Source organism: Echeneis naucrates, chromosome 2 (genome assembly GCF_900963305.1).
Source record: "Echeneis naucrates chromosome 2, fEcheNa1.1, whole genome shotgun sequence".
NCBI lineage: Eukaryota > Metazoa > Chordata > Actinopteri > Carangiformes > Echeneidae > Echeneis > Echeneis naucrates.
The window spans coordinates 2293660-2310162 of NC_042512.1; the positions used below are offsets into that span (position 1 = coordinate 2293660).

General features: G+C 41.6%; 1 protein-coding gene across 1 annotated transcript in view; it reads left to right on the top strand.

The window, feature by feature from the left end:
* Positions 1 to 15650, top strand: part of LOC115053729 (NACHT, LRR and PYD domains-containing protein 12-like) — a gene marked incomplete at its 3' end in the record, with an annotated part of 72670 nt that extends 57020 nt beyond the window's left edge. The window contains exons 7-11 of the mRNA XM_029518518.1: positions 6266 to 6442; positions 7540 to 7713; positions 13389 to 13562; positions 14006 to 14179; positions 15476 to 15650. Coding sequence (XP_029374378.1) covers positions 6266 to 6442; positions 7540 to 7713; positions 13389 to 13562; positions 14006 to 14179; positions 15476 to 15650 — 874 coding nt within the window. The remainder of the gene's footprint in view (positions 1 to 6265; positions 6443 to 7539; positions 7714 to 13388; positions 13563 to 14005; positions 14180 to 15475) is intronic.
* Between the last annotated feature and the right edge of the window lie 853 nt (positions 15651 to 16503).

The window sequence follows — 16503 nt, forward strand, 5'->3', positions numbered from 1 at the left end:
GGGAGTTAAAAGCTTAACTTAGTGACATATTAGTGACAGTAATGCTGATTATGTGTGCTGTGATGTAAATCCTGTTGTAATGAATCTCTTTGTTGTGTTTGTGTGAAGGTGGAGGCTCAGCTATGAATCAGTGTGAGGACAGAGAGGAGGGAGCCCCTCCCTCTAAAACCACTCTGTGTGGGGAACATGAGAGTCAGACCAAAGCTCAGAGGTGAGATGAGGTTAACTGTCCATCTGTCAGAGCTCAGCACTCAGATCACTGCTCCATCATTATTCACTCTCACTGTCACTTACATTTTTTACTGCTGAACTTTTACTGCTGTTGTTTAGTTTGTCCTTGTCTCCATTGGGAGCTCAACCAGGATGTGGAGACTCATTCATTCATTCATATTCACCAGTCCATCACAGGGCCAACACACAGAGACAGACAGAGACAAACAATCTGCCACACTCACACTCAGACATACGGACATGGCTGTTGTGGAGCAACACCACTAACCACAATGCCATTGTGCTGCCTGCATGTTGAGATATTATTATTATTATTATTATTATTATTATTATTATTATTTGACTTGCACAGGTCAATAAAACTTCATGAAAAAACATCCAAACAGTCAAAGTGATCCTTAAATGTCATTAAAATGAACAAAAACATTGCACAATAAAATTATCTGGATGGTTTGTGGCTAAACAGGTAAAAACTGAACTTGTCTGATTTATTTTAAACTCATAATTTTCTGCCAACTTTCTTGGTTTAAAATTTTTTTACTGTCAGCTCTGTTTCTACCAGCTACCAGAAGTTAAGACCAGATTCTCCTGAACTGAGCTGTGTGTTCATGAAGAGTGATCAGTCTATGGGTCGTCCTATTAGTTTTAAGGGAGGACAACAGTCTGCTGTATCCAGCTGTGTCTCCATGAAGAGTGATCAGTCTATGGATGACTTTATCAAAGAAAAAAGGTAAAAGCTGATCATTTGTTGTTGTTTGACTCATTAAAGGTATCAAAGCTTGTCTATCAGTTTCTCTGCTGTTCATAGAAAACTCCTGGAACAAACTGTGTGTTTGTGTCTTTTCTCCTCAGAGTTCAGTCTGACAAACATCATCACACAGACCTGGACTTCATATTTATGGTGTGTAAATGTTCATCCAGTGACTACAACAGACACCAACAAAGACTTGAGTTTGAAGCTGCACTCTTTAGACCAGTAGAGCTTTACTCTGTGACAGACAGGAGTTGAATTGGGATTGAACAGGTTTGGGGTGGGAGAGAGTGGGAGAGGACTGGGAGTTGTAGTTCACCACAGAGCAATAATCCATCAGCCTCAACAGATATGTTCTGTATGAATATGGTCTGTTGGAGACTTACAAAACATTTCTGCTCCTTCTTGTTCATCTACAGTGAATCTTAAAGAAAGTTTATTTAGTTGTTTTCCAGATAATTTGAGCTGTGACTTAATAACAAAGACCAAAGTTAATCAGATTCAGTCCTGGACCTCCATGGACTCTGTCTCTACAGGGTTTAAAGATGGAATAATTCATCAGTGAACTAGTTCAGGTGGTCTGATCCATCTTCAGCCACAGTCACAGTTAATACCCTGAATTTTCACTTCCTAAGTTGATGTGTTGAAGGGCTGTATCAGTTTGGTCTTCATGTGATGATCAGGATCTCTGTGTTGTCAGAATCTAAAGTCAAACTTAGTAAGTTACACCAGTGAAGTTAGTTTAGTGAAGTCAGCAGGTCTGAATCTTTCTGTGTAGCTCTGGAAAGAGACGTGGCAGCAGATGATACAGCAGCAGCTAAAGTTGAACTCTGCTGACTGATGATCTGATGCTTTGATCCATCAGTTTATACTGAGAGTGAACTTTACACAGGATGTTATTGTGTTCCAGCTGCTGGAGGAGAACATCGTCTGTTTTGTGAAGAACGAGCTGAAGAAAATCAAAAGGAGTCTGAGTCCAGATTACCCACAATTCATGAAGAATGAGGATGATGAGGTGGATGAAGAGCAGAGGAGGAGCAGAGAGGCATTTCTGAAGATCACAGTGAACTTCCTGAGGAGGATGAAGCAGGAGGAGCTGGCTGACTGTCTGCAGAGCAGTAAGAGGATTTAACATGATGGATCAATTAGATATTTACTAAAGTCTCAGGAGACGGAGAGAAACATGATCATATTCTTATTCATGGAAGAAGTAAACATCAACCTTGTTGTTTTCAATCTCTTTTTTTTTTTTTTTAATTCAGAAAGTCATGCTCCAGATTGTCACCGTAAACTGAAATCTGGCCTGAAGAAGAAGTTCCAGTGTGTGTTTGAGGGGATCTCTAAAGCAGGAAACCCAACCCTTCTGAATCAGATCTACACAGAGCTCTACATCACAGAGGGAGGGACTGGAGAGGTCAATGAGGAACATGAGGTCAGACAGATTGAAACAGCATCCAGGAAACAGGACAGAGCAGAAACAAGCATCAGACAAGAAGACATCTTTAAACCCCCACCTGGAAGAGACCAACCAATCAGAACAGTGATGACAAAGGGAGTGGCTGGCATTGGGAAAACCGTCTTAACACAGAAGTTCACTCTGGACTGGGCTGAAGACAAAGCCAACCAGGACATAGAGTTCACATTCCCCTTCACCTTCAGAGAGCTGAATGTGCTGAAAGAGAAGAAGTTCAGCTTGGTGGAACTTGTTCATCTCTTCTTCACTGAAACCAAAGAAGCAGGAATGTGCAGCTTTGATCACTTCCAGGTTGTGTTCATCTTTGATGGTCTGGATGAGTGTCGACTTCCTCTGGACTTCCACAACACTGAGGTCCTGACTGATCCTACAGAGTCCACCTCAGTGGACGTGCTGCTGACAAACCTCATCAGGGGGAAACTGCTTCCCTCTGCTCGCCTCTGGATAACCACACGACCTGCAGCAGCCAATCAGATCCCTCCTCAGTGTGTTGACATGGTGACAGAGGTCAGAGGGTTCAATGACCCCCAGAAGGAGGAGTACTTCAGGAAGAGGTTCAGACATGAGGAGCAGGCCAGCAGGATCATCTCCCACATCAAGACCTCACGAAGCCTCCACATCATGTGCCACATCCCAGTCTTCTGCTGGATCACTGCTACAGTTCTGGAGGAGGTGTTGAAGACCAGAGAGGGAGGAGAGCTGCCCAAGACCCTGACTGAGATGTACATCCACTTCCTGGTGGTTCAGTCCAAAGTGAAGAACGTCAAGTACGATGGAGGAGCTGAGTCAGATCCACACTGGAGTAAAAAGACCAGAAAGATAATTAAGTCTCTGGGAAAAGTGGCTTTTGAGCAGCTGCAGAAAGGAAACCTGATCTTCTATGAATCAGACCTGACAGAGTGTGGCATCGATATCAGAGCAGCATCAGTTTACTCAGGAGTGTTGACACAGATCTTCAAAGAGGAGACAGGGCTGTACCAGGACAAGGTCTTCTGCTTCGTCCATCTGAGTGTTCAGGAGTTTCTGGCTGCTCTTCATGTCCATCTGACCTTCATCAGCTCTGGAGTCAATCTGATGTCAGAAAAAAAAACAACCTCCCTGCGATCAAAACTGTTTAGGAACAAACCTGAACCTTTAATTTTCTACCAGAGTGCTGTGGATGAGGCCTTACAGAGTCCACATGGACACCTGGACTTGTTCCTCCGGTTCCTTCTGGGTCTTTCACTGCAGACCAACCAAACTCTCCTACGAGGCCTGGTGACACAGACAGGAAGTAGCTCAGAGACCAATCAGAAAACAGTCCAGTACATCAAGACAAAGATCAGTGAGGATCTGTCTCCAGAGAAAAGTATCAACCTGTTTCACTGTCTGAATGAACTGAATGATGGTTCTCTGGTGGAGGAGATCCAACACTCCCTGAGATCAGGACGTCTCTCCACAGATAAACTGTCTCCTGCACAATGGTCAGCTCTGGTCTTCATCTTACTGTCATCAGAAAAAGATCTGGACGTGTTGGACCTGAAGAAATACTCTGCTTCAGAGGAGGCTCTTCTGAGGCTGCTGCCAGTGGTCAAAGCCTCCAACAAAGTTCTGTATGTAAAAATAAATCCATCTAGATCAACTGGATCTTTTTTTTAGTTGAGAATCAAAAACATGTTTCTTTAATCACTTGTTTTGCTGATTCCTCCTCAGGCTGAGTGGCTGTAACCTCTCAGACAGAAGCTGTGAAGCTCTGTCCTCAGTCCTCAGCTCCCAGTCCTCTAGTCTGAGAGATCTGGACCTGAGTAACAACAACCTGCAGGATTCAGGAGTGAAGCTGCTGTCTGTTGGACTGAAGAGTCCACACTGTGAGCTGGAAGCTCTCAGGTCAGAGTTCATGTTTGTGTGAATACTAAAACTGGATTTAATTTTTTTATACAATTTTATTTAAATTATAACTGAAGAGGTTTGTAGTGATGTCATCTATGTTCACTGAAGATCATTTACTTTTAGGGAGGTGGACACAACCTTTCTGCTGCTATTGACATCTGTCACAGTTGTGATGATGAAGTTCTCATTCAGGGAAATATTTAAGGGGCTCAAAGACACCAGAGGTTGAGTGGACTGCTGATATGATGCTCTGTGGATGAATGAACCTTCTAGCTTCGGGTCTAGAAATGGTTACAAACACACTCTGTAGTTGGGCAGCAGACAGGAGACAGGAGCTGGATCAAAAGACACGATTGTCCTGTCAGATTTGATGTCATCATTTAGGTGTGTGGGTAACCTAAAGAAATTCACCGGCTAGCTGTTACTCCTACCTACAAAAAGATATATGTGTAGAGAATGTCAAGGCTAAGTCTAAATCAAAGGTGGGTTTTAATACAGAAATCAAATTGAGGTTCATTTAAAAAAAAAAAAAAGCACCTGTAATGTGTAACCCAATATACACACTACAAATCAAAATCTCTCAAAGCAATATTTGCTCGTAAGGTTAATCGGCAGACATAAACAACATATCACAGTACACAGTTCACCCAGTTATCACAAATCATGGCAACACAAAACTTAAATCATCAATGCCCTAAAAAGTGTGTGTGTGTGCGTGCGTGCGTCCGTCCAGCTGGTTCCACTTCCTCCGGGGTTCAGTGTGTGTGAGTGGACGTATGGTGGATCAGTGTGTTAAATGGTTGAGGGGACAGTGATGGACTGTGTTAGCTCTGTTGTGGGGCTCCTCCAGCCCAGGCAGGTATGGAGTCCCAGTATACAGGCACCTTTTTCCTCCTTGGCACTCCTGGGATCATCACCACTCCTCAGGCCATGGGTTTCCAAACCTCCAGTGAATCCAGCTGGTTCTCTTCCTCATGTTACTGCTTTCTTATTTTCCCAACATTTCTTTGATTAGCAGGCAGAGTTGAATGAACCTGGACAGCTTTTCTTTGTTCCCCTCACTCTCGCTGCTGGGAATACCCAGTCGCTTGCGTGCTTGAATGTAAATTGTGCAGTGACATAGCAAGTGGTGTCCCAATTCCTTGGGAAGAAGCAAAGCTATACCCCTTGTGACTTCCTTTTGAAGGTTAAGGGGTGGAGGGTGAGGACTGGTGGGAGTGAGTAGGTGAACATTGGGATTGGGCCAAAGTGTCAGAATGAAATATCTTTTTAGTAATTCTATGATCAGGCAGCTTCACAGATCTGTTCCACAGCTGGAGCATTTGTCTCTTATGTCTGATACTCGAGGGCTCCCAACCCAAATCACCATGAAGAGCCAACACTGAGGTCAATCTGTGTACTGCTGTAAGATAACCAATAGCTCTATGATGCTGAGTATTACAAAGAGAATATTCACAGAATCCCCAGACAGCAGAAGCATCGTCTGACACACACACACACACACACACACACACACACACACACACACACACACACACACACACACACTATAGAACAGAGTGAAAGTATGACCTCCCAGATGAGCACAGTGTTCAGACTTGTTCAGGGCTCTACCTGCAGACTGAGCTAAAACACTGACAGCTGGGTTAAATGTCATGTGTTGGTCCAAAGTCAGGCCAAGACATGTCATCTTCCCATATGTCATTCATGATAAGTTTGGTTTTCTGTGTAGAACTTTTGAAGCTTGTTTGCAGACTGTTTCGACTGGTTTTAGAGTGGACTTATCTGCCGGAGCTCAATTCTAGGTGTTTCAGCTGTTGGACTTTCATTTTCTAAACTCCTACTTTCTAAACCTTCAGGTCTGAACAGATGATGAAACGCTGAACATTTTCAAGCAGGAACTTTGTCTCCTAAAGTCACATCTTTTATTCTTTACTCAGGTTGGAGAACTGCAGTTTGTCAGAGATCAGCTGTTCTTCTCTGGTCTCAGCTCTGAAGTCCAACCCCTCCCATCTCAGAGAACTGGACCTGAGTCACAACAACAACCTGCAGGATTCAGGACTGAAGGATCTGTGTGGTTTTCTGGAGAGTCCAGATTGTAAACTGGAGACTCTGAGGTCTGTTCAGTTGTTGTAGATTTGTTTCATCCAGAATTTATATTCACATTTAACTTGAATGTATTCACTTTTATTAAAAATAGCTGTTGTTTCATGTTTCCAGTTGTTCTATTGATAATAATAAAAGTTGTCAGTCTTTTCCAAAACTTTAATTTACTTCAATATATTAATTAGGAAAAGTCTTCCAAGAACCAAAGAGTTGGTTTCACATGTTTGATCTCCAGACAGAAACCAGGACCAAGGGAGACCTTAGTCTTGGTTTCTGTCTGGATCTTAAAATCTTGCTCTTGGTCTTTGTATTGGAACAAGGTCTGATGTGGACCAGCAACATTTGAGATGTTAAAGTGGGTGATGAGTTTGAGAAGATGGAGATGTTCTGGATGAAGACATTTCTGACTGATTCATACCTGTCATGTTTTGGATTTGAAAATAAGGGATATTTTCCGGCACCTGCTGCGAGACGTCCCACCACCCCAACTAAGCTCCAGTATCCCGTACATTTTAAGACAGATGGACAAAGAAAGCTAAAATCCCCACTTGTCAACCACCTACAAACTGCAACTGGCTTTATGCAGCTCCACTATGTCCTGAACGTCAGCCAGCTCCTTTGTTTCCTGTTTTTTATTATTGGACATATTGATTAATCCAGGTGTGTCTGACCATTGTTGTTATGACTACTGAGGTCAGTCACACCTGGATTAATCAGTATGTCCAATAATGGCAGACAGGAAACAAAGGAGCTGGTTTTCTGCCTTATCTTTGTTTTTCCCTGCCGTTATTTTTTTTTCTCTCGCATTGTTGTCCCTCTAGTCTGACAATGTCACACTAACCTTGCGACACCTACAGTACATGCAGTAGGTTAGTGTAGCAGGTGGCAGAGGTCAGACTGGGAATGGGCGGAGTATTATTATTATTATTATTATTATTATTATTTCTAATAAATGCAGGTTAAATACAGGACATTTACGGGAAAATACTAAAACCAGAGGGGGCTGAAAAAGGAGGCTCAAATACGGGAAAATCCCGGCCAAAACGGGATACTTGAAAGGTATGCTGATTATCAGTCATCTGATCTCCATGATTTGTTCTTTTTTCAGGTTGAGATGCTGTTGGTTGTCAGAGATCAGCTGTTCTTCTCTGGCCTCAGCTCTGAAGTCCAACCCCTCCCATCTCAGAGAACTGGACCTGAGAGGAAACCTCCTGCAGGATCCAGATGTGAAGGAGCTGCGTGATCTTGTGGAGAGTCCAGACTGTAGACTGGAGACTCTGAGGTCAGTCCACTGTGGTAGATCTTTAATCCACCACTGAATCTAATGTCCTAATAACTAACTTTCCTTTGCCGCCACATATTTATGAAGCAGCCATCTGCTGTATTCCTACACAAGTATGTCCTGTATTCCACTGCAGCCGCAGGTCAGCTGAGGGAATCACTTTGTTTTAGAGTGAGGAGCTGCTGAACTTCAGCCTCCAGTGGCTGAAATGACAATTACACTAAAACACTTCGATATTTTTTATTATATTCATTATTTTTATGTGTACTGCATATATTTTATCTTTACTGTATATGTTTCTATCCCTCTAAGTTGGTTGATATCTGTGTGTAATGCTGCTGTTTCACAGCAATTTCCCAGACTGGGATAAATAAAAGTATATATCTATCAAACATCCAGACAGAATGTGGTGGAACTTTACTTTAAAGTCTTCTGAACATTTCTGACTGATTATCAATGATTTTATCTGCATATTTTATTCATTATTCAGATTTGACAACTCAAGTTTGTCAGAGATCAGCTGTTCTTCTCTGGGCTCAGCTCTGAAGTCCAACCCCTCCCATCTCAGAGAACTGGAGCTGAGTCAGAACGACCTGAAGGATTCAGGACTGAAGGATCTGTGTGGTTTTCTGAAGAGTCCTCACTGTAGACTGGAGACTCTGAGGTCAGACTGATGTTTTATTTCTGCTCTCAGATTAATATGATGTTACAGTTGTGGTGACTCTGACCTGCAGACAGGTTTATATTTATGAGGGAAAATCCTCTTCAGGTTTTAACATTTAAACTGTCAAATGGTTTGAAATTAACTTTGGAAAACAGATTTCTATTAATTTGAAAATTACATTTTAATTGCAACCAGTTTATCAATCAATCTTCTATTTCTGAAAGGGGACATCATATATTAATGAATATCTGTATGTTGATATGCAGATTGTAGTTTGTGTGTTTTTTTCATTTATTTATTTATTTGCATGTTGAATTGAAAGCAACTGCACTTAGGTTTGTCTAAGAAGATGTTTGGCCTCTTATCTCAGGGGCTTCATCAGTTCATCAGTCCTCACTGGTCTGACAGACAGTGGAGTTGGACCCAGGTATTTAACCTCTGTAGGAGTGTTCACAAAGCTCCTTGTGACAACAGCCCATGAGAGGAGTTCCACTGACCATTGTTAGTCCGCTACTGTAGACACATTTGTGTGTCATTTCTGTTGTGGAAATTCTCTGTTGCTGGTGAAGAATGAAATAGAGACTTTTTCCGGCCGACAAATTTTTCTTTTCTTTGCAAAGAAAAGGTCAATCATCACACGAGCAGGACAAATGAAGAAAGAATTCATAAATCACTTGTATAAAATATTAATTTCAGCTCACTGGCCCAGGGATGGTGATGCAAAGTGTCAGAATGAAATATCTTTTTAGTAATTCTATGATCAGCAGCTTCACAGATCTGTTCCAGAGCTGGAGCATTTGTCTCTGATGTCTGATACTCGAGGGCTCCCAACCCAAATCACCATGAAGAGCCAACACTGAGGTCCATTTGTGTACTGCTGTAAGATAACCAATAGCTCTATGATGCTGAGTATTACAAAGAGAATATTCACAGAATCCCCAGACAGCAGAAGCATCGACTGACACACACACACACACACACACATTACAGAACAGAGTGAAAGTATGAACTCCCAGATGAGCACAGTGTTCAGACTTGTTCAGGGCTCTACCTGCAGACTGAGCTAAAACACTGACAGCTGGGTTAAATGTCATGTGTTGGTCCAACGACAGGCCAAGACATTGATACTGATCAGTGTAGGACAGCAGTACTGTCCCAAGATTAACAACATTCAGCTTGGCCTAAAATGCTCCACTTGTGTTTTGTCTTGGTTCTCCATTAGTCTCCACTTCCAGCACCGTTTTGGAACAATGTTCAGCATAACGTGAATATTTTTTCTTTCTTAGCCAACAGAATAGATCATCCACATGTAACATGGCTCTCTTGGTTGAGTTTGGGAAATTTCAGCCATAATACTAATTTAGTTTGAATATCAAACAGATTGTCAGATCCTGCAGGATGATGCTGTGCCAAACCATGTAAATGTGCCAGTGGTGGGATTTCATGGGGAACTTGTATTTTGATGCAAATGAGTCCAACAAATCCCCCCCATCTATATGTTACAGGTACCAGCAATGTAAGGCCTCTCAGCTTCAGTTATGGTTTTGGTGTCTTTGTCCCGGGGCTGAATCTTCTGCACAGTGTCTGGTCCAGCAAAGGAGAAAACAAGTGTGACTGCTCTTTTGTCACAGATGTTGTGGTTCCCCTCCACTCGCATATCAAAGCTTCCTCTCCCCTTTTTCTTCAAGCTCGTTTCTTCCTCAAGGTTGCAGTTGGGTAGGTGTACCTGTCTGGATGTTCTCACAATCCAGGAATCAAGGAGCTTAACCAGCAATTTATTTCAATATATCAAAGAATTGTCTTTTCAATGCAAATGCTAATCATCATTCCACTACATTCATACAATGTACTGGTACAATGTAATTCATGTAATTCATACAATGCACAACAAGGCCGTGCCTTGTTTGTTTGGTCAAAGCGTATGACACGGGACAAAACTTGGAATGTCTTCAGAGCCATGGTGGCTGGAAATATTGCCTTTCCAGTCTCAGCGTTCCAAAGGCTTGCTGTTGCTTCACCTTTTGATTTATAAACTCCTGCCAAAATGAGCAGGCCAATGTAGGCTTCCAAGTCAACTACATCCAAGTCTTCCCAAGTGTCCCCATACACACGCTTCCCCTCTAAATTTGTCATCCCAAGAACAATATTTTCAATTGCTGGTGTTATGAAGAGCTCAAATGATGACCTGATGTCTTCACCACGGCTGACTGCATATCTGGTTGGGCCTGGAACCATTCTGATAATATTAGCAGCACTAAGTCTATCCTGCTGTTGAAGTGGAGAAAGGGAGCATATTTTCATTTTGGAGGGGATCGTGTTTCTGGTGGTTGAGTGACAACAGGAGGGTCAGCACTCTCATTCCCATCAGATGAGAATGCCTCCAAATCAGGGTCCTCCTCAACACAATCTTCTGTCTCTCTCAAACACACACACACACACACACACAGAGAGAGAGAGAGAGTGTGACTGACTGACTGACTTACTTACTTATACACAGCACAATGAGGAATGATTTGGATAGAGAGCAAGCTTTTGTATGTTTGCTCCTCCCTTATTTTGAATGAACTACCAATGTCTTTGACGGGGAGAACCCGCCCTCCACAGCACGGGAAATATCAGATCTACTTCGGAAGGTGTTAGTAATATGTCAGATACACACACATTCATACCCCCCATGTCCCGTATCAACTTAAAAGTATCAATTCTGCACCTATAGGTGTGGGACTGTTAGGTCACACATGGGTCACACACAGGCAGACCAGTTTTACACAGCTGAAACAGCTTGGGGTCAAATTGACCCCAGAGCAATACCAATGTGTGCAATATGTGTTCAGCACATTGAAAAATGTCTTCATGATAATTTTATGCTTAATCAATTGTACCCATCAAATTTGAAAATGTCATGAAATACGAAGCAAAAAAAAAAAAAAAAAAAATCTACTAATATTTTTTGAATGATAAACATTGAATGTGGTCAAATTGACCTGAAGGATAACAGGAGGGTTAAGTATGATTTCCACATTCAACTGTTCATGTTTCTTCAAATATATCATTAATGATGAGTTATATTTTCTGTGTAGAACTTCAGCTGCTTGTTTGTAGACTGTTTGACTGGTTTTAGAGTGAACTTACCTGCCAGAGCTCAGATTGTTATACAGGAGTTCATATGTGGCAGAATCAGAGATAGAAATAAAGTTTGGCTGACTCTGCTGTTTGGTTATTTCTGATGTGTTCAAATCACAATGTTGACAGTTTGAGTCAGTTCAGGTTCTTTACAGTGTTGTTTCATTTTCTCATTAAATCTTGTCACTGTTTGTATTTGACTGTTGTGAAGCTGCTTCCTGTTGGTTCAGCTGTTTGAATTTCATTTTCTAAACTTCTTCTTTCTAAACCTTCAGCTCTGAACAGATGATTAAACATTGAACACTTTTAAGCAGGAACTTTGTCTCCTAAAGTCACATCTTTTATTCTTTACTCAGGTTGAGACGCTGCAGTTTGTCAGAGATCAGCTGTTCTTCTCTGGTCTCAGCTCTGAAGTCCAACCCCTCCCATCTCAGAGAACTGGACCTGAGTCACAGCTGGTACCTGAAGGATTCAGGACTGAAGGATCTCTGTGGTTTTCTGGAGAGTCCTCACTGTAGACTGGAGACTCTGAGGTCTGTTCAGTTGTTGTTGTAGATTTTATTAATCCAGAATTTATATTCACATTTAACTTGATTGTATTCACTTTTATTAAAAATCACTGTTGTTTCATGTTTCCAGTTGTTTCTAATAATAATAATAATAATAATAATAATAATAAAAGTTGTCAGTCTTTCCCAAAACATGAATTTACTTGTTCAATATATTAATCAGGAAAAGTCTTCCAGGAACCAAAGAGTTGGTTTCACATGTTTGATCTCCAGACAGAAACCAGGACCAAGGGAGACCTTAGTCTTGGATCTGGACTGGATCTTTAAATCTTGGTCTTGGTCTTTGTATCGGAACAAGGTCTGATGTGGACCAGCAACATTTGAGATGTTAAAGTGGGTGATGAGTTTGAGGAGATGGAGAATTTCTGGATCAGGACATTTCTGACTGATTATTTGTTCTTTTTCAGGTTGAGATGCTGTTGGTTGTCAAAGATCAGCTGTTCTTCTCTGGCCTCAGCTCTGAAGTCCAACCCCTCCCATCTCAGAGAACTGGACCTGAGAGGAAACCTCCTGCAGGATCCAGATGTGAAGGAACTGCGTGATCTTGTGGAGAGTCCAGACTGTAGACTGGAGACTCTGAGGTCAGTCCACTGTGGTAGATCTTTAATCCACCGCTGAATCTAATGTCCTAATAAATGTCTTCAGACTTGGAGGGTGTGGAGCTGAGGACCAGAGTCAGTTGTGTTGTTGAGACTCCAGCCCTCATGGGGCTTTCAGACACGTGGCCGTGGCCCCCCTGTGCTCTGAAAGCTGTTATTTCCAAAGGATTGGAGCTCCACCACAGGTTTCCCTGCACTGAGCACAGTTCATGTGCAGCACAGTGATAGTTGTGTTTCTTTGTGGTGTGGTCATACTCAGTCAGTGTGTTACTGCAGTAGATGGAGTTCAGAGCAGCGGTACAGAAGCTGAGTGATGAGCTGCTGTGGACGGAGTCAACATCAAAAAGCTCTTCTACACACTTTGAAAACAAACAGTCCCACACATGTTGAAATGTTCTTCATTTAGAAGATTTTACAGCTTCATCATCACGTCAAAGCAGAACTTTCCTTTGCTGCCACATATTTATGAAGCAGCCACCTGCTGTATTCCTACAACAGTATGTCCTGTATTCCACTGCAGCCGCAGGTCAGCTGAGGGAATAACTTTGTTTTAGAGTGAGGAGCTGCTGAACTTCAGCCTCCAGTGGCTGAAATGACAATTACACTAAAGAAACACTTCAAACATCCAGACAGAATGTGGTGGAACTTTACTTTAAAGTCTTCTGAACATTTCTGACTGATTATCAATGATTTTATCTGCACCTTTTATTCTTTATTCAGATTTGACAACTCCAGTTTGTCAGAGATCAGCTGTTCTTCTCTGGTCTCAGCTCTGAAGTCCAACCCCTCCCATCTCAGAGAACTGGAGCTGAGTCAGAACGACCTGAAGGATTCAGGACTGAAGGATCTGTGTGGTTTTCTGGAGAGTCCTCACTGCAGACTGGAGACTCTGAGGTCAGACTCATGTTTTATTTCTGCTCTCAGATTAATATGATGTTACAGTTGTGGTGACTCTGACCTGCAGACAAGTTTATATTTATGAGGGAAAATCCTCTTCAGGTTTTAGACATTTAACTGTTAAATGGTTGAAAATAACTTTTGAAAACTGAATTTCACTCATTTCAACATGACATTTGAGTTTCACACAGTTTATATTCACAATGTTGACAGTTTGAGTCAGTTCAGGTTCTTTAAAGTGTTGTTTCATTATCTCATTAAATCTTGTCACTGTTTGTATTTCACTGTTGTGAAGCTGCTTCCTATTGGTTCAGTTGTTTGACTTTCATTTTCTAAACTTCTACTTTCTAAACCTTCAGCTCTGAACAGATGATGAAACATTGAACACTTTCAAGCAGGAACTTTGTCTCCTAAAGTCACATCTTTTATTCTTTACTCAGGTTGGAGAACTGCAGTTTGTCAGAGATCAGCTGTTCTTCTCTGGTCTCAGCTCTGAAGTCCAACCCCTCCCATCTCAGAGAACTGGACCTGAATTACAACGATCTGGAGGATTCAGGACTGAAGGATCTGTGTGGTTTTCTGGAGAGTCCTCACTGCAGACTGGAGACTCTGAGGTCAGACTCATGTTTTATTTCTGCTCTCAGATTAATATGATGTTACAGTTGTGGTGACTCTGACCTGCAGACAGGTTTATATTTATGAGGGAAAATCCTCTTCAGGTTTTAACATTTAAACTGTTAAATGGTTTGAAAGTAACTTTGGAAAACAGATTTTTAGGGGGACGTCATATATTAATGAATATTTGTATGTTAATATGCAGATTTCACTCTGTGGTTCATTACATTTATTTATTTATTTGTGTGTCGAATTGAAAGAAACTGCACTTAGGTTTGTCTAAGAAGATGTTTGGCCTCTTATCTCAGGGGCTTCATCAGTTCATCAGTCCTCACTGGTCTGACAGACAGTGGAGTTGGACCCAGGTATTTAACCTCTGTAGGAGTGTTCACAAAGCTCCTTGTGACAACAGCCCCTTAGAGGAGTTCCACTGACCATTGTTAGTCCGCTACTGTAGACACATTTGTGTCATTTAGTTTGAATTTAGTTTGAATATCAAACAGATTGTCAGAACTAATGCTTTCATTTTCCAAGGAACCTTCCCACCTGGTCCATTATTAGAATAATAATGTTTACATGAACCACTGACCCCAAAGCAGTTACATGAATGTACATGAGCAACTCACTGCAGCAGTGGAAATAAGGTGGCTCCAAACATACCTAATGTAAACATCACCATCATGTGTCTCTCTCTCTCTCTCCCACTCTCAACCCAACCAGTCAAGGCAGATGGCCGCCCCGTCTGAGCCTGGTTCTGCCCGAGGTTTCTGCGTCCTAGAGGAAGTTTTCCCTTGCCACTCTCTCTATGGTTTCTTCAAATAATTTTATAAACAGTTAGGTCTAGACCTGCTCTATTTGTAAAGTGCCTTGATGTAACTTTGTTACAATTTGGTGCAACACAAACAAATATGGTTTGATTTGTTTTGACTGGTTTTAGAGTGGACTTACCTGCCAGAGCTCAGATTGTTATACAGGAGATCATATGTGGCAGAATCAGAGATAGAAATAAAGTTTGGCTGACTCTGCTGTTTGGTTATTTCTGATGTGTTCAAATCACAATGTTGACAGTTTGAGTCAGTTCAGGTTCTTTACAGTGTTGTTTAATTTTCTCATTAAATCTTCTCACTGTTTGTATTTGACTGTTGTGAAGCTGCTTCCTGTTGGTTCAGCTGTTTGACTTTCATTTTCTAAACTTCTACTTTCTAAACCTTCAGCTCTGAACAGATGATGAAACATTGAACACTTTCAAGCAGGAACTTTGTCTCCTAAAGTCACATCTTTTATTCTTTACTCAGGTTGGAGAACTGCAGTTTGTCAGAGATCAGCTGTTCTTTTCTGGTCTCAGCTCTGAAGTCCAACCCCTCCCATCTCAGAAAACTGGACCTGAGTCTGAACAGGCTGAAGGATTCAGGAGTGAAGGATCTGTGTGGTTTTCTGGAGAGTCCTCACTGCAGACTGGAGACTCTGAGGTCAGACTCATGTTTTATTTCTGCTCTCAGATTAATATGATGTTACAGTTGAGGTGACTCTGACCTGCAGACAGGTTGATATTTATGAGGGAAAATCCTCTTTAGGTTTTAGACATTTAACTGTTAAATGGTTCAAAGTAAATTTTTACAACAGATTTTCAATCATTTGAAAATGACATTTTAATTTTGCACAGTTTTTATTCATGTTGACAGTCATGAGTCAGTTCAGGTTCTGTCAAATGTTTTCTCATTAAATCTTGCTAAATTTGACTGTTGTGAAGCTGTTTGACTTTCATTTTCTAAACCTTCAGCTCTGAACAGATGAAGTACTGAATGCTTTCAAGCAGGAACTGTCACATATTTTATTTTTCACTCAGGTTTAGTCACTGCAGTTTGTCAGAGATCAGCTGTTCTTCTCTGGTCTCAGCTCTGAAGTCCAACCCCTCCCATCTCAGAGAAATGGACCTGAGTTGGAACGACCTGAAGGATTCAGACCTGAAGGATCTGTCTGATCTTGTGAAGAGTCCAGACTTCAGACTGGAGACTCTGAGGTCAGTTGGACTCAGTTCATGTTCCTTTCAGTAATATTGTTTAAATCCAGTATCAGAACAAAGACTCAGTGTTTCCTGTGAACCTTCAAACTCCTCAGTGAAGCTGTGAGAGGAGAACAGAAACAGATTTCAGAATTAGACAGAAAGACAGAGAGAAAACAGTCAGCCAATCAGATCAGTCAGAGGACTGATGTGATCATGTGACCATCAAATGAAGCAGATTCCAGCTGAAGAACTCAGAGATGTTCAGATTCTGGTCCTCGTCCATCAAACTGTCAGATCTGAGCTGAGACTATGAGTTTC